At 41.9% G+C, this 26,627-nt stretch overlaps 1 protein-coding gene across 1 annotated transcript in view; it reads right to left on the reverse strand.

Annotated features, from left to right (window-relative positions):
* The window catches only part of ARHGAP21 (Rho GTPase activating protein 21), a 125,773-nt gene that overhangs the window by 52,679 nt on the left and 46,467 nt on the right, over positions 1-26,627 (reverse strand). The window contains exons 3-4 of the mRNA XM_040992614.1: positions 14,198-14,374; positions 11,403-11,427 (exon numbers count right to left, since the gene is read on the reverse strand). Of these exons, the coding sequence (XP_040848548.1) occupies positions 11,403-11,427; positions 14,198-14,374 (202 nt within the window). The remainder of the gene's footprint in view (positions 1-11,402; positions 11,428-14,197; positions 14,375-26,627) is intronic.

A 26,627-nucleotide genomic window follows, 5' to 3' on the forward strand; every position in this document is an offset into this window, starting at 1 on the left:
TTGGGGAGTGAATCATCGGACGGAAGATCTTCCTCTCTGTCTCTCCTCTCTGTATATCTGTATATCCGCCTTTCCAATAAAAAATAATAAAAATAAATCTTTAAAAAAAAAAAGAATCATTTCCTTGAATTTATCAAAGGCAAAATGTGGCTTTTCGCACACACGTAATAAATCTTACTGCATTTGCACAAAGTGACATAAAATGACAATGCTCTAAGATGGATGAGAAAGACTAAAGTAATCAGGTACACAAAAAGTTCTGTCTTATGTTTAAGCTTATTATAGACTCAAAAGGATAGAAAAAGCACATATAAATTGACCAAAAGCCAATACTACCCTTGCAATCAGAAAGAGCATGCATGTGCTGGTATCATCAAACACAGAAATAGTTTGGGAAAAATTAGCCTGAGTAAAAAATCGTCTTTGCATCTGAATAGTAGATGTCATCTGAATACTGAAGGTGTGGGTGAACGTGGGCTTTAGTCCCCATTTTCACCATAATGTAAGGGCTAAGACCTTGGGCCCTATAACTAGATTACATAGTTAAAAAAAATCCCACCACTAACATTTGCTTGCCAAACTTTTCAATATTTGAATCATTTGAACTCAAAATTATAGTTGTGTATGTGAAATTGAAATTTAATTCCATATTTTATCTGGCAAACCTATCTCCAGGTGATTCCAGGCAAATTATTTATGAGGTCCAGTTTACTCATTCTAAAAATGGGAATGAAAACTTCCTACCTGGCAAGACTTTTGTGGGGATGAAAAGAATCCATTTCAGTGTCGGCAGAGACCCCAGCACAAAGAGGCAATTCAGAAATGTTGTTCACCACTATGTTAGCCCTACTAAAGCCACAAAAGGCTTCCATACAGGGTAGGGATGATGGAGGCTGCGGACTCAGAGCTTGTCTCACCATTGATGGTCAATGAAAGAAGTCCCAGAAAAGTCAGTTGTCTTATCCAGGGCAAGTCGAGGAACACAGGCCAAAACAGAAAGAATATAGGTAGAACAAAAGGCAGAAAGGCCAGAGGGGTTGTAACCAAAACTCCAGGTAACTTTGGCACAAATCCTGCCTTTGACCTGCCTGGGATTAAGAGACTTGGTCTAGGGCCTGGCATGATGGCAGAGTGGCTAAATCCTTGCCTTGAACACGCTGGGATCCCAGATGGAGGCCAGTTGTGTCCCAGCTGCTCTGCTTCTCATCAGGCTCCTAGCTTATGAACTGGAAAAGCAGCAGGGGATGGAAAAAAGCCTTGGGACCCTGCATCCATGTGGGAGACCCAGAAGAAGTTCCTGGTTCCTGGCTTGGGAACAGCTCTGGCTGTTGGAGGCACTTGGGAAGTGAATCAGTGGATCTTTCTGTATCTCCCTCTCTCTGTAAATCTGCCTTTTCAAGAAAAATTAATATTTAAGTTAGAGAGAGAGAGACAGAGAGAGACTTGATCTAAAACCAGAGGGCCACACCTCTATGGGATAACCTTCATCCATCAACAAGGGAAATTTTGGTCTCTACATCCCCTTTCTTGGGGGAATGTTGACATCAAAATCACTTCTGATATCTGGACTTTTTGTAAATTTGAAATATTAACTATGCAAGCAAATAGACTGAGGCAAATAGATGAGAAGCAGCAAGGCTTGAATTATGCCAACCACAAAAAAGACCCTGTAACAAAGATCCACAGAGAACGAGATAGGTCAGGGAACTAGGAAAGAGAAAACAGAAAATCCATTCCCTATTTTAGCAAAACCAAAACGATAGGAAATCAAAGCTATCCTTGAGATTAACCTTATTTTCCTCTGAGTTATCAAACATTCCACTGGAAATTTTTTAAAAGATTTATTTTTATCGCAAAGTCAGATACAGAGAGGAGGAGAGACAGAGAGGAAGATCATCCAATGATTCACTCCCCAAGTGACCACAACGTCTAGAGCTATGCTGATCTGAAACCAGGAGCCAGGAGCTACGTCTGGTTCTCCCATGTAGGTGCAGGGTCCCAATGCTTTGGGCCGTCCTCGACTGCTTTCCCAGGCCACAAGCAGGGAGCTGGATGGGAAGCAGGACCACCAGGATTACAACTGGTGCCCAAGTGGGATCCTGGTGCGTTCAAGGCGAGAACTTTAGCCGCTAGGCTACTGTGCTGGGCCCTGGAATTTTTTTTAGAGAAATCAACTATGTTCTGCTTTTATGACGACAGCTGTCACTAAAAAAATTTTCTTTCATTGATCTCTGTTGTATAGGAAAAAAATCTCTACACAACAAATGCTGTTGAAAAAAGTGAGGAGGTTCTGTGTAAAAGTCAGACAAATTAGTGTAATATAGAGGCAGGTAGGTAAAAGACACCTCGGTTAATGGAGCATGAAAACACAAGGCATCAATTATTTAGGAAAAATCAACCAAACAGCTTACTGAAATCAATAGCTATTTTTGAGATCTAAATTAATTGAAAGCATGATGTAGAATGAAACATATCACACTAAGGCCTGGTCAATGTTTTTTTTAAAAGGTCTTCACCTCTCTTTGATGAAAAATAGCCCAGGGGGTGAACTCTGCAGGAGGATTTATTGAGCAATAGTTAGGGAAGAAGTGAGAAACACCAAATGCTGCCTGATGCTGGCCTGCAGGGAAAGAGAACGGGGTGGCGGAGAGGGGTTGGCATAAAGGGCTTCACAGACATTTGCAATCATCTCCACCCTGGAGGGAGAGGAACAGAAAGGTTGGAGAAGTGGAGCTGCCACTACGCCAATGGCAGCCGACATCTTAAAGTTACCTCCCACCTCCCTGTACGTTGGCATTTTGAAATGTTGCAATTTTCCATTTTAACTTTGAGGGATATGATTTGCAGGCATCACATGAATCACCAAGAGCCTAGTAGAGACAAACATAAAAAGCCTGTGATCCCTGGTGAACATATCCTGTGCCGCATTCATTCGGCAGGATGCAACGGATTTGTCCTTACTGGAAGAAACAGAACAGTAACAAGAGACAAACATGCCAGTTTATGACGTCTACGTGTCACTCCAATTCCCATTCCAAAGGGAGAACAGGTACTTTAAAATCACCTCCTCGGTGTCCACTGGGGCTGCAGACCCACACTCCAATAACCAGCAGAGACCACCTGTCAGGTCCTAAGCACATTACAGACTAACCATCCCTACTCTGAAAACGGCACAAAATTCAAAACGCAGAACTCTGGTTCATGCATTTAAAATGTTATATAAAATTACCTGGGAGTAAGGCATTTGGCAGAGCAGCTGAAATGGCCCCTGGGACTCTTGCCTCCCAAATCAGACCTTCTGGTCCCAAGTGCCTGGCTCCCCTCCTGAGCGCTTCCTGCTAAGGTTCACGTGGGAGGGAAAGAGGAGGGCAGCCCTTCCACCCACCAAAGAGAGGGAGTTTCTGGTCCCCAGGCATTTATTTAGGGAGTGAAGCAGGAGATGACAGCTCTCTGTCCCTGTCTTTTTCAAATAAGTTATATTTCTTAAGTACCATACTAAAGCAAATAAAAAAAAAATTTTAAAAAACCAAAAAACACTATCATCAGGCTATGTATATAAATTATTTAGACTTGAATCTTATTTTGAAGATATCTCATTACATACATGCAAGTATTCCAAGATCTAAAAAATACAAAATTCAAAACCTTTCTGGTCCCAAGCATTTTGGACCCATTATAAGTAAAAACACTGCAGTTTCTGCTTATTCTGATCTTCAAGTAATAGCAAATAAACAAATGGAATAAGGAAATCTGTGGAGCTAAAAACAAGCTTGTTTTCTAACTTAATCACATTAGGCTTTCCTTCAACTCACAGCACCTAATTTTTTTCTGTAACTTTTAACTGAAGAAAATGTCAGGCATATAAAGACCTTAAATGACAACGACATACAGCAATCTGAGCCCAGCATAAACAATTACAATAAAGCTGTTGATCCTATTTCATATAAATTCATCCGCCTTTTAAACATTTATTTACTTCAAAGTCAGAGAAAGAAGTCTTCCATCTGCTGGTTTACATCCCAGATGGTCACAACGAAGACAGGAGACCAGAGTTTCACTCAGGTCTTCCACATGAGTGGCAGGCGGCCCAAATCCTTGGGCCACCTGCCACTGCTCTTCCCAGGCCACCAGCAGGGAGCTGGGTCAAAACTGGAGAAGCTGCACTTTTATGGGATGCTGGGATCACCAACACTCCTTTACCAGTTACAACACAATGCCAATACAAATCCTCTTTTAGACTACTATTGTGCACCAGAGGGCTAAATCAATGACTGCAACACAGGTATCCCGTATCGGTGCTGGTTCAAATCCAGGCTGCTCCACTTCCAATCTAGCTCCTTACTAATGCACATTCTGAGAGATACATTATGACCAAAATACTTGGGGCCCTGCCACCCATTTTGGGAAACCAAGATGGAGTTTCATGTTTCTGGCTTCAGCCTGGCTAATCCAGATTCTGTCCCTTTGGAAGAAAATGAGGGGAAAATCTCTGTTTTTTCAAACAAATAAGTCTTAAATCCATCCCTTAAAAAAAAAAAAAATCTACTTTTCCTAGAAAGGCGTATTTACACAGAGAAGAAGAGACTAAGACAAAGATCTTCCATTTACTGGTTCACTCCCCCAAAAGGCTGCAATGCCCAGAGCTGAACTGATCCAAAGCCAGGACCAGGAGCTTCTTCCAGGTCCCCCTCACAAGTGCAGGGTCCCAAGTGCAGGGTCTACTGCTTTCCCAGGCCACAAGCAGGGAGCTGGACGGGAAGCAGAGCAGCTGGGACACAAACCAGCACCCATATTAGATAGTGGCATCTGAAGAATGATTAGCTTGTTGGGTCACAGCACTGGCCCCAATTCATCTGTTTTTTCTTTTTCTAAAACTTTTTAAAGCAAACTTCAGATACACTAATTTGCTCATGTTTTAATCGGTATGTTCACTAACAGATAAGATCTTCACTTTTCAAAGGGGTTAGGGGCAACAATATCCTAAAAGGTTCACACATTGTGGAGTACTCTGAAGAGGGGGTTTCTCATGCAGGCTGACAATAGGCCCAAACTTTCTGCTATCTTCCCAAAAGGCCACTTAACATTAATGAAAAGCATTGTGCCATGATATAGGCCTGGCAATCTCAGAAGCTACAGCTTAAAATCAGAAAAAGGCTTATGTGAAAAATTTCAGCAGTACCCTGGATTCTGCTGCCCAAAAATCCTTCTGGTGATTTGTTTCAGAAACAGAGTAGTAAAGCTGATATCTAGGTGGCAGTTCAAGAACTGTACCACTAGGTGTCAGACATGAACCCAAACGTTCAACCAGCAGGGAAGACTGTAGAGGGTGTTATTCATTCAGCAAATATTTACTGCTCCCTTACAGTGTGCCAGGCGCTGATTATCCCACAGCGAACCAAACAGTCCTGGAATCTGGAGTATCTTAAGTTTCTGCAGGGTCATTTTCCTAGTCAAGTGTCAGGAATTTCACAGTGCATCACATCCAGTTCCACAGCCTCCTTAGTCCTATTGCTCTCAAGTCTAATTTCTCTGTTAACCAAAAAATTTTCTGGCAGTGCTCTAACCACAAGCAACTCTTTCCCTATTCTGACCTTATACTTCTTAATCCCGTAACCAACTAAACTTGTTCCTGGACTTGATCAGACCTCTCATTTCCTTTAGCTCTCTTATCCCCCAAGAATCACCGTCATTGCACTAGACTATTCAGGGATCAGTATTTCACAACAGTCACCAGCAACCCCAACTGCTGCACCCCTGCACTCTTGCCCCTGCCACTGCCTTCCAAGTCATTCAATTTGCCCATCACCAGCTCTTGGCCCACTTTGCTCTTGTTCCTGGCCTGCAAATAAAGCTGAACGAAGCCGCAGAACACAGTAGCCAGGCTCAGCTAATTTCTTGATGATGCTCAGAAGCAGCATATTCATTCCTATCCCCTCCAGGGCGCACTTCACACTGCTGATACTTCTCTTCAACCTGCCGCTCCATCCTGACTTCTTCACGGGATCTGGACAGCCTTGTCTCCCACTCACTGTACCTCACTGCCATACCCACCATTGCCTTCCCTTAGCTCATCCTGCCTTGGTTTGATCTCAGATGAGAATTTAGTCATCAGCCTTCTTGAAGCCTTGCTCCCATAGTTCCCTATCCTCATTAGTAAAACTTCAGACACCATTTGGCATCATGGTTAGGACACCACTGAGTACCCACATACGATATCCCAATATAGGACCCAGTCCTGGCTCCAGTCTCCATTAACCTTCCTGCTCATGCACCTGGGGAAGCAGTAATGATGGGTCAGGTGCTTGGGTTCCTGCCACCCGCGAAGGGTACCCGGATGGAGTTGCTGGTTCCCAGCTGCTTTGCTGGTACTGAGAAGTGAACCAGCAAATGAATGATTTAATTAATAAAATGTGAAACATGAAAAATAAAACTTTAGTCAATCCTTAGTCTTCTCTCCCAATCTTATAGCATACAAGTTATCCAACTTTGAAACAACCAGTTCTTTGCACCCTTCCAAACCTTAACATTCAGGCTCTGTGCTCTGCATTTTCCATGCCTAGGCACAGTCAGCACACTCACACCCACATTTAGGTTCACTGCCCTGCTTTATGCCCAACCCAGTAACCCCTGCTTTCCTCAAGAGTTCTTGGTAACTCTACCCATTTCCCATTTGTTAGATCTGGTTCAACAGTATCTTTTCGTCCCTGTATAGTAAACTGTCTATGACAAATGACAATTTTACTGCTCCCCCCTTAAAATTTCACCTGCTAATCAACAAATCACCAACTCCCGCTGGTCACACTCCTCTTTCCACTCCTTACTCTGATCTCCTGTGAACCCTTCTTTCTTAGAACTTCTCTCAGTCATGATGGTCCCTGACCCTATCTTCATCCTTCAGGTCTGCAGACTGCCTGTCTGTCAGGCACTTCATTATATGTATACTGTGATGGTTTCCAAATTCACATTTAAACCCCCGTATCTTCTTACCAGCACAGATGCAAATTTTCAACCAGACACTAAACACTTTATAGACTTCAGAAATCCAACTTACCCCAAACTCAGCTCAGTTCTCTGGGGGGGATGAAGGGAGGGAGGGGACAGGTTTCTCCTCAGGTACCCTTTGGTTACTGTCACTTTCCCTTTCAGTCATGTGAGCCTCACTGAACTGGTGACAAGCAGCACCTCCTCAAGGCCTCCCAGGAGCTCTGGGCAAACACCCTCGCAACGTGTCTGAAATCAGCTCCAGGCGGCAGCATTTCCCTCAGGCAGACAGCACTCCCCTCCTCTGTTAACCACCTGAGAACCCTGCCCTGGTGCACTGAGACTCCTGGAGCCGAGGTCATGCAACAGCCTTGGATACCTTTGGCTCTGCAATTATGAGACCAGTGTACATTTCCATCCTCTATCAGTCTAAGAGCTTCTTATGTCATGGCTGTCATATATATGCATGCAAATAAATTTACATTTGTTGGATATATGTATTTATACACACCGGCAACTGCTGCAAATTTCAAGAAAAATGTAATAAACAAACCTGTTCTGCATCACAACTGAAAGAGAAAATATTAAGGAAGACACAAACACAGTGAAGGATGGAGCTGAGTGCTTTGTGGAACAGAGGCGAGAGGGTCGGGGGAGGAAGGATGGCTGGGGCAGTGGGAATTCTGGCCGGAGGCATTCCTCCAACAGATATGTATCTCTGAAAGACATGAGCTTAGGGACCATTCCTCTTCTCTCCCAGCAATTTGGCTAGTGCTTGGCTCATGACAGACTCAACAGATGCTTGCTAAGCATTTCTTGATGTAATGCATTCATCATTAACATGCAAATATTTCCATGTTGTTTTTATACCTTTTCACTTCTTGGACTTATGAATTATATACTTTCTATTCAAACCAGATAGAGGGCATTCAGGAAGCAGATGGGATGAGCCAGCGAGGTGGGCTGTAACCAAGGCCATGTAACTGAGTAGCTGGGACAAGAGCTCAAAATTAACTAATTATAGCGATAGCTCAGAATTTTTTTTTTTTTTTACAGAAGTTAGCTTCAAACAGCATTAACACTCTAACCAAGTTATTTTTTGGATTTTTTTGACCTTTGTACCCAGCTCCAATTACTTCTGAAATCCTATATTTCATATTTCTTAAAGGTTTTAGAACTGCTGAAGAGATTTTTATAAATCGCAGTTATTTTCTTGAATGTCAAATTAACTTAATGTAGTGTTTTCTTTCAGTCTTAAAATCTACTTCTAAAACTTGGATTACTGACAATGCCTACTTTAATCCAATTGAATTTCCTTCATTTTAGATTATTGTACTTCAGGGTTCTCGGGCTTCTTAAAGTAACAGATTCTTTTTCCCACCTCTATTCAAAGTTGACCATGTCAGTAGTTTATTTTACAGAGAAGATGTTCAAATTGCCGTGAATGTCCAGGATACCCTAGTCTTGTTCTTAGCCAAAAATACACAGAGCTGCTATGTGAAATACTTCTAAAATGAGAAGTGGCACGGACATGTTGTGTTGCAGAAATGGTAAAATCCCAGCAGGAAGAACAGCAAGGGACAAACTTGCTTCTTCCTCAGAGTAGAGGAACCGACACCAATGTGCTGCATTGCAAATGGGCATTCTGGACTAACACTCCGTACACGGACTCCTCAGACATCAGAGCGCCTCCTGGGCACCGGGCTCACTGGGCTCTGCAAACTCACATGTCTGAGACAAAAGTCCAGCCTTGAACATTTGCAATTCATACATTTTTTTCACAAACACATTAAGCATGTAAGCTGGGGAGGGAGAAGAGGGAATCCCAGAGCTTATGGAATTATTATCATAAAACTAAAAATAAAATAGAGGGGGAGAAAAAGAAAATGCTTCTTTCCATGTTTCTAATGATCAGGCCCTGTGTCACCCCTCTGTTGCTGCCACTACCTCCCCAGCACAGGCCTCTGAAAGGCAGACATTCACTACTTGCTTACCTCACAGCACAAATAATCCCTCAGGTTGTTTCCAGGATATGAGCAGGTACCTTTGCAGTAGAGAATTTGGGGGAAAGTCCATGTCTCTTATGAACTATGGAGCATTTACTCCTTGTTGGACAAATTAACAATCTACACAATCTCCCATCAAACATCTGGAAACGGGCCTGGCATAGTACCCTAGTGGCTCAAGTCCTCACCTTGAATGTGCCAGGATCCCATATGGACACTGGTTCTAATCCTGGCAGCCCTGCTTCCCATCCAGCTCCCTGCCTGTGGTCTGGGAAAGCAGTTGAGGATGACCCAAAGCCGTCCCTTCTTTGATACTAACAGGGACCGCGTCATCATGCACCATGTGTACCATGTCTATCAAAGGTCAATTTACATCATCTTAAATGTGTTTTTAACCATAAACTTTAACCTCTTTTTCTATCTAACCATATAATGCATATATATTCCTGTATGTAAAATCAGATAATGTAAGTTCTACTCTTCTCCAGTAGATCACAGCTCCTAAGTCCCACTGAATCACTCCTCTTCAAAAGCCCTTCTGCTATACCCAGATCTTCTAGTTCTCCCAGTCAAATGTTTGAAATTTATTCAAGGCACTAACTAAACCATTCGTTGAAATGAATGCCAGATACATAATCATCTGCATGCAGGGCGAGCAGGAAACTCCCAAGCATTGGCTGACCAGCAGGCGAGAGCACCCACATCCTCCACCTCCTCCTGTGCTACTGCTGGTTTGGAAGTTCTGCCTTTCCCCAATAAAACTTACCACAAGCGGTACTTGAGTCTCACCCTGAATCCCGGAACATTACAGACTGTAATACCCAGAGGAGTTTCGACAGCACTCAGAGTCAGCACATCTCTCCCTTTCTAATCTGCAACACATCCTTTCCAGTTCCTCAAACCAGATTGGCAAGATCATCTCACAAAGGTCCACCAACACCACAAGTTCCCTCACAAACATGGTGAGCTGCAAAATGTTACGCCAGAAAAAACAAAGAGTATGTCTTGTATTAACCCGTTTTTTTTAGGCAGTTTAGACGAACTGTGTGAGAGAACAGGGTGCTGGAAGCTAGGGCTAGGATCTGAGTGCAGAACTGCACAGGGGAACTTTATAGGATGATGTAAAAGTTACTGCTGCTATCACACCTCAATTGAGACTTACACACCTAACAAGACTCACCTCACCTCACTACAGAATTAAAATAGGTGCCAATGTGGTATTCTTGCTAAAAATGTAAAATCTTGAATTAATGCTAAGACAAAAATTACACAAATCTAAACAGAAAGACTTCCAACAAAAAAGCTGAGCAATACTTTTCAAAAATACCAAGGTCAGGATGGGCATTTAGCCCAGAAACTAAGGTGCCTACATCTGACCGTTCCTAGGTTTGATACCCAGCTCTGCCACCTGACTCCACCAGATTCCTGCTACTGCGGATCTGGAAGACACTGACAGCTTAAGTAACGGGATTCTTGCCAGCCATGTGGGATACCTAGACTGAGGTCCTGGCTCCTGGCCTCGCTGCCAGCATTTGGGGAGTGAACCTGTAGATGGGGGAGGGAAGGTGGAACATACAGTGTGCTCACACCCGCTCTTAGGCTCTCTCTCCCCACCTTCTCAAGTAAGTAAAAGAAACAAAGTCACAGTCAAAATGTAAGGAAAGACTGAAGAATTGTCATAACTGGGAGAGAATACAATGTGGGGTTCTAGAACAGAAAAAGGGCATTAGTGGGAAAAACTAGCAGAATCTGAATAAAGTCTGTAGTTTCAATAATTATGTTTGTCATACTAATTTCTTAGTTTTATTAGCTGTATCATGCCTATTTAAGCTTTTAATATTAGGTGAAACTGAATGAAGGATATATGGAAACTCCTATACCATCTTTGCAACTTCTTCAAATCTAAAATAATATGCATATAGTTTTAAATGGGTGCATTTTGTTGTATATAAATTCTAACTCACTAGAGTTGATTTAAAGTTAAAACAAAAATACACTAGAATTACTAAGAAATTCCCTTACCTCTAGCCGGACCTTCCTGTTAAACTCATTAAATATTTATATCAAGAATAAGATTAACTATAAGAAAAATTTAACTTCTTATAGGGCAAACCCATAGTATTCCTCACCTGAAGAATCACAAATTCTAGCAAGGTTATTAATTAAAAACATCAAGATTACTTTCCTTGGGATCACGTTGATACTAACAAGAGAGTCCTTGTACATTTAAGTCACAATAATTAGATTTCAAAAATAATTAGATTTCTGCAGTAAGAAATACTTAGCATCTGTGTCTCTCACACCTCTTATACAGAAGAATTACACTTGAACTGCAAAAATGCTATCATTTCACTTACTATTACTCAAACAGACATGGGCAAGAAAAACAGAAAAATCAAAACACTTATGGCATACCTCCTCTGTTTCCATTTTCTTCATCCTACAAGATAAAAAAAATCCATTTTGAATACACATTTGTAAACTCCTGTCAATTCACAGCAAGGCTCAATTTATTTCACACTGACCTCCCGGAGGTAGGCCGATTAAAATCTCACTGGCACCACCTTAAGGCAAGGGGGGTGGAGTTTTCATCGGCAGAAATGAGAAGGTTGTGGTGAGGTCCCATTTCGGCAGCTTTGGGGACCCACAGTGTGAGATGCTAACACAGATACACAAATGAAGCAGTCAGAAAGACAGTGGACAGACAAACTAGAACTTGGGAGAGGCGGGTCATCCTCTACTGTGTTTATAGGTGCCTTGAGGCCCTGATTCATGCATATTCATAGACTGGTTCCAAGCTGCTACAGATTAAGGCTCTTACGCTCCACACTAAGGTTTGTTTGTCTACCTACTATATTTTGCTGTTACCAGGCTATCCAGTACCTGACTCCACCTAAGAAATTAGAACAGCAGTTTTTTTTTTTTTTTTAAGATTTGTTTGTATATTTGCCTTTCCAATAAAAACAGAGAGGAGGAGAAACAGAGAGGAAGATCTTCCATCCGATGATTCACTCCCCAAGTGAGCGCAACAGCCGATGCTATGCCGATCCGAAGCCAGGAGCCAAGAACTTCCTCTAGGTCTCCCACACGGGTGCAGGGTCCCAAAGCTCTGGCCTGTCCTCGACTGCTTTCCCAGGCCACAGGCAGGGAGCTAGCTGGATGGGAAGTCGGGTCACTGGGATTAGAACCGGCACCCACATGGGATCCCAACACATTCAAGGTGAGGACTTGAGCTGCTAGGCTACCGTGCCAGGCCCTAGAACAGCAATCTTTAAGGAGTGGCACAAAAAGACCCCCTTCCAACATCTCTTCCAGATGGAAGCTCCCTTGCACTGCAGAAAGGGAAACAGTGAAGGCTAATAATTTCTTACATAATTTTTGACCTTTGTTTTGGCTATGTAAATGTTGCTTCCTTCTCTCTCTGGTCATAAGCTCTGCTCTTGGACTAGTCAGTTTGCCAGCAAAGGGACACAATGAAGACCTTGTTGCATCCATTGTGCATTTTCTAGAAGCTACACAATACCAACATTTAAAAAAATCATTTTGAAGTGAACTAATGAAATGTCATAACTTAAATAAAAAACATTCAGTATGTATTTTCCAGATAAAAACTGGTAAGGCAAGAACATCGACACAAAACAACAGCAAGGACAGATGGAACTTCCTGAGCAATTACCACAGGTGCATATCAACTCTAGTGCTGTGTTCTCATGTGTAGTCTACGTCATTTGCTCATTGCATGGTCAGGAGGAATGTTCCATCACTGCCTGGCAGGTCATGTATTAAAGGTCACCAAGCCAAGGCAGGCAGAGCCTGGACTCAACTCGAGGCTCACTGGACTCCAGCGACCTTGAGGCCAGCAAAGACTCCAGAGCACCACACGGCAAAAATATCTTCCAAGAGCAATGTATTTTTAATCTGTGTTTGGTAACCTTACAAAAATTATGCTACCTATTTGCTCAGCAAAACTTCTATTCAAAACAAAATAGAAATAAAAGCCAAAAAAATATTCAACCCCGATATGTTCTTTCACATGTGGTCCATTATATAAATTACCCTATTTTAGACCTTCTAAGATCAAGCTGATTCCTGGGAAATGTAGTCAGTAGTTCTAAAAATTCTGGGAAATCCAAACTTGTAAATTGCAACTCCAAACATGGCAGTTATTTATAATCCCTGAGAACTAATAAGTACCCTATGGGGTTGCCACTGTGGGGGTAAGTGGGTTAAGCCAACACCTGCAGTGCCAGCATTCAATACAGGCACTGATGTGAGTCTGGGATGCTGCACTTCCAATCCAGCTCCCTGCTAATGCATCTGAAAAGCAGCTGGAAGATATCCCAAGTGCTTGGAACCCTGACTCAACTTGGGAGACCTGGAAGCACCTCCTGACACCTGGATTCAGTCTGGCCCAACCCTTACTGTTGCAGCCATTTGGGAATTAAACTAGTAGATGAAAGCTCACTTCCTGTCTCTCTAGCTCTGCCTTTCAAAAAAAAAAAAAAAACAGAGTTAAAACTATTTACTTGAAAAAGATTATCCTCTAAGATATTTTATTGGAGAGACATATTTTGTAAATAAAAATATTTATTATTTTTATTTATATGGCTATGTTCAGATCCCAGGTCTACTGCTTACCCATTACAGGACTGAAATCCATTTACACAATCTGACAGATGGATCAATAGCATCACCTGCTCCACGGGGTTTGGGAATGGAGACAAAGAATGGCTGCAGGGCCAGCTCCCAGTTGTTAACTGCCCCGTCACCCCCTTCAGACCGCCCTGCAGAAGCACAGCAGTGTCACCCATGTTGAAGGAAGCCACATTTGTAACTCAGATGTGGCATCTTGTCACCTGAGAACCAGGCAGCATTCCAGTCTTACTCCTCTGCGTAACCGTCACAATAGCTCAATGAGTCCACAGAATTCTCTTGTCCAGAAACTCACTATCTTCCTAGATGGTGTGACATCAGTTACACTGCAGAAAATGCAGGAGTCTTTGAAGAAAGGGAGCTTAACAGCAGCCTGACCTTTCACCTAAGCTGTTGTTCTAGAAGACAGAAAAATATCTAAAGGGGATATACTAAATGTCAGCTTAATACTTCTTTCAGAAACAGAAAAACCACAGGCGGGAAGGGTGACAGGACGACTACAAGGAGACAGGGTGGGCTGGTGTTATTCCTGCAGTCACTGGACTTTTCATTCTTACCTTATATGAAAACTGAACTGCGGACTCTGGGGGGTAGACAATAAAATGCCTCAGTGTGAAGCCAAAGCCTTGAGAAGTTCTTTTCAGCGTGACCGTCTTGGGACCTGGCCAGAACGCTTCATCTTCGGACGGTGATACAGTTTCACTTTGCTCTTTCCCATCCTGATTTTTTGATACCTAAAGTGAAAGATATTTAAAAGGTAACTATATGTTACACAGATCAATTCCTCACTTAGAAAAAAAATGCATGTAAAAATATAATATCTGAGTGCAAACAGGGACATTTAATGGAGAAAATGAACTCTTATAATATGTGAATTATGTTTTATAACTATTCATGCAGTCATCAAAAATGAGTTTTTATAGAAAATGATGATGCTATGATTATTTCATCAGCAGCAAGAAAGAACATTGGAAACTAAAGCTACAATGGCTAAAATTAAAATGGCAAAAGAATGAATGAATGATAATTACAGAGAAACCTCATGGCGCCCTATGAGGAGCAAGAAACAAACCAGGAAGGGACAAGGAACAATAACGGAAGAAGTCCAATCACTCATCATGTAGTCCAAAAGAAACAACAGGGCTTAGAAAATAACAGGAGAGTGGGCCTGCCCTGGTGGCCTAGCAGCTCAAGTCCTCGCCTTGCACAACCAGGATCCCATACGGGCACAGGTTCTAACCCTAGCGGCTCAGCTTCCCATCCAGCTCCCTGCTTGTGGCCTGGGAAAGCAGTCGAGGACGGCCCAAAGCCCTGGGACTCTGTACCCGTGTGGGAGACCTAGGGGAAGAGGCTCCTGGCTTCAAATCGGTTCAACTCTGACTGTTGCGGCCGCTTGGGGAGTGAATCAGCAGAAAGAAAATCTTTTTCTCCATCTCTCCTCATCTCCGTATGTCTGACTTTCCAATAAAAATAAATTTTTTAAAAGAAGAAGAAAATAACAGGAGAGGCCTTGGGGTTCTGAGCAGATTCAGCAAACAGGCTCCCTGGACTTGGAGTTGTCGGATCTTTCACTTCCATCCTTCGCCTGGTCCCAACTGAAACCCCTTTGCAAACTCAAATCAAAGATTCAACTAGGATCACCGCCTACTGCTTTTCAATTCAGCCCTTCTCACATCCCAACCGTAAAAAATTCTTCCATCTAGGCCTGATACAACCACCCTGTCCTTGGCCCTCACCACCCGCAGCTCCCCTTCCTCACAAGCCAGCTTCAGCTCACTCTATTGCTCTCATCTCCTCAGCTGCTTGCCAAAATCTAATTCATCCTCACTTTCTCTCCCCAGATAGGGTTGCAGCGATCCTGTTGATCACATCATTCCCATCTGCATACACACATTTGTCATTTCTTGCATCTTAATGACAAAAAAAAAAAAGCCTCTCAACCACATAGCCCTTGCCAGCTGCTGTCTTAATCTGCTTTTCTGTAGAGCAAAACTCCTAAAAATCTGCCTATACTTGCTGTCTCAAACGCTCATGCTCCCCATTTTTCTCCTGTGGCTTCCACAGTAGTAATATGAATGGCCAATCTCCATCTCTTATTTTATCTAACCTATCTGTTAATTGAGGGGTCACATTCTCCTTTTTGAAAAAATATGCACCTGACACCTCGCATGCATCTCCCTCCCAGGCTGCTCTTGCCAGGATCCCTACCCCTGCTCAATCTGTTAAATGGCTCAGTCCATGAACTTCTCCAGCTATACTCTGGGTTTTGGTGATGGTGTTCAGTCCCATGTATTAAATACCAGCTATACGACAATGAGTCCCATGCATTTATCTCTAGTCCATATATACCCCCAATAACAAGTATCCCAAACTTCACATCTGCATTGAATGGATGTTTGTATTAAAAAGAAATTTTTCAAATTGTGACTATTAAGTTCATTCCATCATTTCTTAAAGTGTCACCTGTATCAAGTGTGACAAATATTTGAACATTCTTCCATGTTTTATTATCTCCCTCTGGTGACTTGCTTCATATAAAGAAGGAATGACAATTACATAGTAACAATGCCCACCCAAACCTACAGTCTGGGTAGCCATGAGAATGAAAACTAACATACAATACACACAAATCCACGTTTTTTTTTTTTTTTTAAACAGTAGCAACAAGCTACTGGAAAGGAAAGATCTTCAAAAATCACTTAAAATGGTAACAAAATATAAAATACAAGTAAATCTGACAAATGATTTCCAAGGCTTCTAATCCAAAATTCAACCACTAAGAGGTCATAAAGACGATCTAAATGAACAGGAGAAAGGCACCAAGTCAGGGGTTCTGGGGGCCCTGTAGTGCGAGGTCAACGCTCCCCAAATTCACTTACAGACTCAATGTAATCCTCATCAAATCCCTCAAGATTTTGGTGAGAAGTTGCCACACTATTTCTAAAACTCAATTTACCACACAAAGAACCCAAAAAGTCACAAATTATAAAATAATAATGAGGTTGGACAATTTATACTACAGCTCTTTAGGACATAAACTACAGCAACCAAGACAGTGTAGTGTTGATTTTGTTTTGTGGCTCTTCATTTAAGGGGATGTATATAGTAGCTGTGTAATGGTGACTGTCATATCTAGTAACATGTCATTTCACTTCATGGCACTGTAAATTTCTATTTTTCCTTCTATCGTTGATTTTGTATTATGACTTTTCATTTGAGGGGATGTACAGTAGCTGTGAAATGCAGACTAACATGTCCAGATGTGAGGATACAATGTAGTATGCATTTCTACTTCCAGCAAAGATGGACTTACAATGAAACTGTTTACTATATCTTGACAACAGGATGCTGGACTCTCTGCTATTGTCCATGCCCGCAATTATGGACATATGACTGTGTATGAAGAACTAGACTTTAGTAAAGATACAGAAGAAATACACGGGGAGGGGGAGATTGGGGCTGGGATAAGGGAAATAACAGGAGCCTATGGAACTGTATGATAAAATGATAATAATAATAATAAAATCTAAAAAAAAAAAAAAAGACAGTATAGTGTTGGGATCAAGACAGCCAGATGGACTCATAGAAAAGAATAGAGTCCAACTACAGACCCGTGACAATCTGACACAGGCATTCTACGCCTGTACATTGATTCAGGAGAGGGATGCATATGTCAATATTGCACAAGCACAATGCAAACACTTGTGAACACAGTCTGGAACAGCTGGCTATTCATATGCAAGAAAAGAACTTTGATTCACAGCTCACATCACAAACAAGCATTAACTCAAATGACTACAGACTTAACTACAAATCCCAACATTATAAACTTGTGAAGGAATGCACAGGAGAAAATGTTTACGAACTTAGGATAAGCTGTGATTTCTTACTAAAGATGAAGAGTCATTACAACGACAAAACATGGAATGGAAGTTTTTGCAAATCTCCATGTCTCTCAAAGATCTCATATCTAGAATATATCAAAACTCAGCCATTGTGTAAAAAAAATTAGGCAAAAGCTGCAAGCAATTTATCAATAGCTTCTCTGGCCATTAAGCAGGTGTCAATATGGAAACATACATGAAAACCATAGTGCAATGTCAGTACACATCTATTAAGGGTGCTAACCCACCACAAAAAGTGGGGCCTGCGATGTGAAGCTACTGCAACTCTCAGGCACTACCAGACGTGTTGTGCATAAATGTCCATAGCCAATTTGCTATACTATCAACTAGAAAATACTCCGAACATTCATCAACTGATGAATAAATGGTGACACAGCCAAAGAGTAGAACAATATTAGCAATTACATGAAATGGACTATTGATCCATGCAGCAGTACGATAACTTTGCTCAGGTCAAGAACCCGAGGGGAAATAGTATATATTGTATGATTCCATTTACATAAAATCCTGGAAAAACTGCAATAACTAACCTGATCTATACTAACTAAAAGAGATTAGGGGATACCTTGAACAGACGGAGGGAGGGCAGTATGACAAAGGGAAAATGAAGAAATCTGGGCAATGAGTAATGTTCTGTACCTTGACTGAGAGGATGTTTTCAAGCAGTGTTCATGTGTAAAAGTTTACCAGATGGTATAGATTAACTATGTCCCCTTGATTACACGTTAAATACACCTCAATAGAGGTGTTTAAACAAAAGGTACGTGTAGGGAGAGGAAGGATTAGCACAAACCTCAGGAAAGGGGTTATCCTGAAGAGAGACAAGTATGCAAATGAAGAATTAAAGGGCAGAAATCATGTAAGTTTCTTCACTGGCACTGGTGACAAAGTGACAACTTGTGAAGGATACCTAAAGCTTCATTTTATTGTACAATATAATGTCAATGCATGGTATATCTATTCTCTGGGTGTATCCTATCTGATAAAGACTAAAAAGTAAAGCAGTTCTATAATTCAACATAGTAAAAATTCTTTAAGATTTATTTATTTTTATTGGAAAGGCAGAAATACAGAGAGGAGGAGAGACAGAAACATCTTCTGTCCAATGATTCACACCCCAAGTGACCACAACAGTCAGTGCTGCACCGATCCAGAGGCAGGAGCCAGGAACTTCCTCCAGGTCTCCCACCTGAGTGCAGGGTCCCAAGGCCTTGGACCATCCTTGATTGCCTTTCCAGGCCACAAGCAGGGAGCTGGATGGGAAGTGGAGCTGCCAGGATTAGAACTAGCGCCCACATGGGATCCTGCCACGTTCAAGGCGAGGACTTTAGCTGCTAGGCCACTGTGCCGGGCACATAAAAATTCATAATCATTGCTTTGTCATCCTTTAATGCAAGATTCTCTGATTCATCTTGCTTTATCTGACTCAGCATTTTAATGCTCAGTTTTACACTGGTTAAGAATGCAATTTGAATCATCCGAATCAGGCTCTAACCCCCTTCTGCCATTGGGAGTCGTCCAACAGACAATGACCTAACCTCCCTACAATTCATTTGTTTCATCAATAAAATAAGAGCACTTCTCTCAGTCAGTCAATGGGCACTAAATGAGAAACACCTGTAAGGAACTGAACCACCTGAGAATTAAGCGTCATGATATATACCATCTTCTCTAATTCTTTACTTTTCTTGATGGCTCTTTAAATCACAGTATTTCACAATTATGAACATACTTATGGGTCATATGCATGTGGAATCAGACCTAAAAGCCAGTCACAAACTTGGCAAATAACCCGGGCAGCAATCAATGCTGTTAGGAGGAATCAGAGCTCAGATAATCTGCTAAATTTTTCTTCCTATTTTTAAAAGCTTTTTTTCATCTTAGGGGAATCTATTTGAAACAAATTCATTACAAATCCATTGTAACTTGTCCCCTCCTTTTTGGATTTGAGGGTTGGGAAGAATGAGGCATAAAACTGAAAAAGAAATTACAGGAGACCATTGTTTTGAACTAAGATACTTCAGGGTACTGGGACTCAACAGAAAAGACTAAAAATCAAAACGAAGTCACTCTTACTAAAGGGCCGTGCCACCAAACAGAAACTAAGCTGCTATTTGACCTTCTGAGAAACCAGTAGAGATAACAGCCAAATGTCCCAAGCAGGCCAGCTCCAATGGCCTGATAATAATGGTCCCCTGCCCAACTCTCACAGAAGAAAGGACTGATTAAGCCCAGGTGGCTATCTCCCAGTCCTCACTTTACAAGGAATGTAACAGAACAACCCATCCACTCTCTGCTTTTTGCTGCTTTCTTAGACATTTTTCTGACTATAAAACCAACCTCTTTAGCTCAGCTCCCAGGAATATTTGTTCTATTTCATGGAACGGAATACCACCTGATTCTAGATTCACAAATAAAGGCAATTAAGATGGTTCAGTCTGTTGTAATGTTACCTTTTCATAATACCAAACAACATGGGAGGCTAAAGCTGAGTCCCAAGTGGCTGCAAAGGTGATCATACGCTTGATTAGGTAAAATTTGTAGGATTAAGGTTATCCTAGGCTTCATTATCCGAAACATTTCGTTAAGCCTTAAGTAACGACTTGGCTTCTGAGATCCATGCGGATTATGCTCACTCCCACCGTCTTCATTCATTGTTTATTAAGCATTTAGAATGTACACAACAGTGACTATAAGGTAACTAAAATATGCAATAAGAATTTTGTGTGGTTTTTTTACTTATGTGAAAGTTCTATTATCCACTGGCTCACTCCCCACATGCAACAGCTAGCACTAGGTCTCCCTCGTGGGTGACATGCACCCAAGCACCTGTTGCTTCCCACGGTATACCTTAGCAGGGAGCTAAGATTAGAAGTGGAGGAGCCAGGATTTTAAAATGGGATGCAGGTCTCACGTGGCATCTTAACTACTACACCAAATACCTGCTCCTGGTCTGTTGCTTTAATAGTTTCCCAAGTTTAGATAATTGTGAATTCACATGCAAGTGTAAGAAATAAATACAGAAGGACACCACGTAATTTTCATGCACTTTCCCTCAACAGTAACACTCTGGAAAACTAGTACAACATCCCAACAACCAAAGCATAGGCATAAAATCATCTAATTTAGGGTCTCCCGACTATTTACATATGTGTGTTTCCATGAGAGACTCAGGCAGGGGAACAGTGAGTTTGGTTCTGTACAGTGTTAATCACAAGTACAGGCTTGTATAACCATTCCCAGACAAAAAAAAAAAAAAAAAAAGTCCCATTACAAGAATGTCTTGTGCTGCTCTTCCATATTGGCACCCACTCATCCTGTCCCTAACCCCACCCCCACAACCACTAACCTCTTCCACATTTCTATCATTTAACAGTTCGGGATTGGCAAAACCCTTGGGTAGTTTGTTTAGGTGGCTGCATGTGCCAACAGTTCGTTCTTTGTTACTACTGAGTAGTGAGTACCACGTGGCATGGATGTGCTGCTTTTTGTTCCACGGTTAACCTGTTCAAGGACTTCTGAGCTGTCTCCAGTTTTCTGTAAGAACACAGCTGCCATTTCTCTGGGATAAATGTATCTCCTAAGAGCGTATCTGCTAAGAAGAATGACTCTTAGCACATTGCAACAGCTCTAACAAAACCCCATAGGCCACAACGCTTACAAGCTACAGAAACTGACTTCTCCCAGGACTGGGAGAGACCAAGATGAAAGCCACTTACAGGGAAATGAAGCTGTCAGAGGCTTCCTGTGTAACACTACATTCAAGATATGTCTAGTGTTACAAGATACTACCAACTTGTGTTCCAGAGTGCTCAAGCAATTGTACACACTCAGCAGCACCTAAGTTTTTCTCTATCTCCACATCCCTGACCCAAGTTGCTACTGCCACTGTTCCTGCTTCTAGTAATCTTTTCAAAGAAAATATTTATTTTTATTAGAAAAGCAAATTTACAGAAAGAGATAGAGAAATATCTTCAATCCACTGGTTTACTCCCCATATGGCTACAATGACTGGAGCTGAGCTAATCTGTAGCCAGAAGCCAAATGCCTACTCTGGGTCTCCCAAGTGGGTTACAGGGTTCCCAAGGCATTGGGCCATCCTCTGGTGCTTTCCCAAGCCACAAGCAGGGAATTGGATGGAGTGTGGAGCCACAGGGACACAGCATTTGGGATGCTGGTGCTTGCAGGCAGAGAATCAGCCAGTTGTGGCACTGCACTGCGCCCCCCACCCCCTTTCTAGGCAGGTATCCTGACAGGTATGTAAAGCTATCTCATTGTGACCTTAATTTGCATTTCTCTACTTGGTAATGATGATGAATTATCTTTCCTGTGCATAGCTGCCATCTCCTTACCTAAATTAAAATTACAAAAGAATTTTTAAGATCCCACCTAAGTGTACCCTTTCATGCGACACATAAAGAAACCTAAGTCCAGACTGTGAAGCAATTGAACACAGCAAGCTAGAATCAGGACAGGAATTAAGGTCATGGTTTCCTAAATCTAAGGCTACTAAACTTTCTGTCATATTATTTTTCATTATTTTGTCTGTTCTGCAATCTACAGCGATTCTTCCTTCAAATAACTCTATGATTATTTTACTGTCATTTTAAATTTCCATCTGTGAGGTAAGAATTTTAACACTTTAAATACAAAGTATTTGAAGTGGACCAGTATTGTGGCACAGTGAGTTAAGCTACCACTTGCAATGTTAGCATCCCATATCAGAGTGTTGGTTCAAGTGTCAGCTGCTCAGATTCGAATACAGTTTTCTGATCATATGCATGAGGAAACAGAAGATGACCCAATTACTCAGACTGCTGTCACCGTTTGGGAGACCCAAATGGAGTTCTAGGCTCCTGACTGAACCAGTCCCAGATCGGCAACCATACGATGAGTGAAACAGAAGATACAAGATCTGTCTCTCTCCCTCTTTCTTTTCTCTGTCACTAAGTCTTTCAAATAAATTAATAAATATATCTTTTAAAAAGGTTACTCAGATTTCAATTTCATTTCTAGTATACTATTTGGCTTCACAATTGCCAAATATTTTCAAGTTTTCTTTTAAATCCTAGAGGTAATTCTTGGATAATGTTTCATAACTCAAGGTTTTTCATTTAAGTCTACTGTAGCTGGCTTCAGTGATCTCTTTATACACCTGAGGATGGTAAAGCAACTTCTTTTTTCTTAAAAACAGAGTGACAGAGGGATAGAGAGACAAGTAAGGACAAGAGATGCGGAAAGACATGAAGGGTGGGTCTGGCACTGTGTCACAGCAGGCTGCAGCTCCGGCACCTCATTCAGGTACTAGTTTACATGTTGGCTGCTCCCTGTCAATGAACCTAGGAAAGCAGTGGAGGATGGCTTAAATACTTGGGTCCCTGCACCCATGTGGCACACCCAGAAGAAGTGCCTGTCTCCTGCACTTGCCTGGTTGACCTTCAATCATTACAGCCACTTGGGGAGTAGGCCAACAGGAAGATCTCCATCTCTCCCTCTCTGATAACTATGACTTTCAAATAAATGAAAAAAACAAACAAACAAAAACTTTAGGAAAAAAAAAACCCCGAGGGGGAGGTAACTCTTCCATCTGATGCTTTACTCCCCAAGTGGCCACAAGAGACAGTGCTTGGATCAGGCCAAAGCCCAGAATTTCAAGGAGTCCCATGTGATAGGACCCGAACACTTGGGGCAAGGGATAATTAACCCTCTGTACCACAAAACTGGTCCTAGCAATTTCCTTTATTTCCCTCTGCAAACTTATTTAAGATCTGAGTGGGACATTACTCAGTAGTCTAAATTCTTCCAGCCACCCCTAAGACCCTTCTCTGCAGGACAGGGCAGGATTACATTTTTATGTGCCTAAGAGCAAAACAGAGGCACAGATGCCTATCTACATTCTATCTACAGGTCCTGGGACCTCCTGGGTTTCAAAACAAGGATGAACCTTTAGCAGCAGACAATGAAGGTACCCTGCAGGCACACATTTCTCCAGGGAAGAAGCCAGAGGAGCCCAGCACCATGGTTCAATTGGCTAATCCTCCCCCTTGCATGCGCCAGGATCCCATATGGGCACTGCTTCAAATCCTGGCTGCCCCACACTTCCCATCCAGCTTCCTGCTTATGGATTGAGAAAATAGTGGAGGATGACCCAAAGCCGTGGCCCCTGCAGCCATATGGGAGACCTCGAAGAAGCTCCTGGCTCCTGGCTTTAGATTGGCTCAGTTCTGGCTGTTGTGGCCATTTGGGGAGTGAACCAGAAGATGGAAGATGTTTCTCTTTCTGTCCTTCCTTCTCTATGTAAATCTTAAAAAAAAAAAAAAATAGAGAGAGAGAGACAACTAATATGTATCCATCTACATAAGTCTTTTGATTGAATAGTATCTCAATGTTAACAGAAGCCAAAATAAAGGATAAAAACTCTATAAAAACTAGATATAGGAACTAAACAAAATAAAAATATAAAGAGATAAAATTATTAAAACAATGAAGGAAATATAAGCTTCACCTAAGGGAACATAAACTGGTATGACAGACTTTTCAGGATAATAGAAATGAGCCAACAGCATCAGCTTCAGCATGTGAATTTTACAACTCACAAAGGATACTTCAATCAAGATGGTTTATTTATTTTCGTTGTATTCAAAAGGCAGAGAGACATCAAGAGACAGAGATGTTCAAACTTCTGGTTCACTCCCCAAATGCCTGCAACAGCCAGGGTTGAACCAGGCCAAAGCTTAGGGCCTGGAATTTCATTTAGCTCTTCCATGTGGGTGCCAGGGAGCCAAGCACTTGAGCCATTACCTGCTGCCTCCCATGATGGATGCTAGCAGGAAGTTAGACAGGAAGTAAAGCAGGCTGGACTTCAACCCAGGCGCTCTGACAAGGGGTTTGAGCATCCCAAGTAGCAACTTTAAATGGCTATGAGTCAGACACTAGTCTCAGACTGTTTAAAATTTACATACGTGAAAAACACAAAGCCTAAATAACTTGGTTGCCAGAGGTGAGGCAAGGCTGTCACAAAGCAAACAAAACAGTTACCAAAGAATGCCAGTTCAAACAATTAATGAACTCCTGAAGTCTTAAACCAGCTCCTGTAACTCTGTAGTTCACATAGAAGGAGGCTAGTGTTCTAGTCTGCTCAGAAGTCCATCTGTGATGAAGCACAGAAAGGATTTTGTGTGGTGTTCACCTTCAAAGATTCTAACATGACTTCACCATATCTCTAAGATTATGAACCCTTCTCTTCCTAGTCACTCTTGGAAAACAGTTGGCTAATTTCTAATTGTGCCAACAATAATATTAGTAATATTAGTTGCCTAAATTAAGATTCTTTTCTTATTTCAGGACCAGACTTCCATAAGGTGGTTAGATAGCCTTTTCATGATGTCACTTGCTGAGAAAACACAAGCTACAATGCGAGTGTGAGCAACCACCTGGTTGATTTTCTCCTTTTATGCGCTTGAATTGCTGGACTGGTCTGGCATCAGTCTTTCATTTTATGACACTGGGATGTAGGCTCATGTAGGCACAAGAATAGATATCAGACCCAGACCAGCTATGCCACGATGCTGGATTTGAGCTGTGGACAGAGGGCAGGTTCCTTAACACATTTGTGCCTGGGTCCTCGGCACTACCATGATGATGATAATATAGGCTGAGAATCCTCAATCCCAAAGGCTCCAAAACCCAAAACTTTCTGAGAACTGACAAGAACACTACAAGATCTAACTTCATGTGGTGGGTCTCCAAACACATGTAATCATTTAAAATGTTATACAAAACATTTACATGAAATATAGATGAGTTTCATTAGATTTGGATCCCATCCCTCTATTTGCCAGCTTTTCATTAGAGCAACTAAAAAGAGAGGGAGCGAGGGAGGGAGTTTATTTGGGGCCATAGTTTTGAGCTTCAGGGAGTCCCACAAGTCTGGTATCTGAGAAGGACAGTAGATAAGGTGTAGAGGGAGGGCCGGATGGCAAGCTAGTCCGCAGACAGAGTGGAGGTGGGCCCGCCCCAACACTCCCGGGAGGACTGCTTTCTGAGGGCACACCCCAGTGACTAAGGAGCTCCAATAGGCCCACCCCCAAACACTGTAACTGGATCAAGTCTCCACCCAGTCCCCACAGTGCCACTGTGGGATCAAGCCTTTACCACAGGAGCCTTGAGGGAAATGAAAACTATGACAGCCAAGCCATAACACATCCCCAAGACATCTCATTATGTGCCAACATATGCAGATACTCAAAAACTTGGAAAACAGCCAAAAGCCAAACCCAAAACATTTGTGATCCCAAGCATTTCTTATAAGGCACTGTACCTGTAATAATGTCTACTGTACATTCTTGTTTATACAGTTATCTGTCAATTAAAAGTAAGTCTAAAAGATTCCTTTTTAGTGACTAAAAAGCCTGCAGCTTGTACCTTGCCCATATTGAACACTATTAAACTCAAAACTAGGGGTCACTGGAAAATCAAAGTTTATTTCAAAAGTAGATTACAGGGTCACTTTTCAGGACCCAGGAAGACAGTGCATAGGACAGTTTTGCCCAAAGGAAAAAGCAAATCTTGCTAGATTTACATGTACACTGCAGGTCTGATGAAGAGGGCTCATCGTGGTTTCACAGGGTGCAGAATGCAGACTGCCAGGACGTGACTGAGCTGGCGCACTCGCTCCTCCCTCAGACACGAGGGGGCAGGGTTTTTCACGTTAAGGTTTTACTGTACTGCTTTTTCCAGTGCCAATGCCACAGAGGATTTCCTTTGGCAGTAAATAACTCCTCACATATTGGGATTCTTTATGAGGCCATTCTCCTCAGAACTTTCCAGCATATGTGGAAATACAATGTTTCAATTAGAGGAGTTTTTGTTTCTTTAAACCTCAGAAGACTTGTTAGAACACTTGAATAAATGTTTATATGCTAATTGCGCCTGGCACCTCCAGACACAACTTGAGTATGGAATCTCTGCAGTCCAGGGTCACAAACTGAACCACTTGGATGCTGAGTATCTAGATAAATATTCCCAAAAAGCAGTTCTGTTCTTTCAATGGATATTTAATATAGAGGAAATTAATGACTAA

This window comes from Ochotona curzoniae, unplaced genomic scaffold (assembly GCF_017591425.1).
Source record: "Ochotona curzoniae isolate NIBS_2020 unplaced genomic scaffold, NIBS_Ocur_1.0 contig_78, whole genome shotgun sequence".
NCBI classification, from domain to species: Eukaryota; Metazoa; Chordata; class Mammalia; order Lagomorpha; family Ochotonidae; genus Ochotona; species Ochotona curzoniae.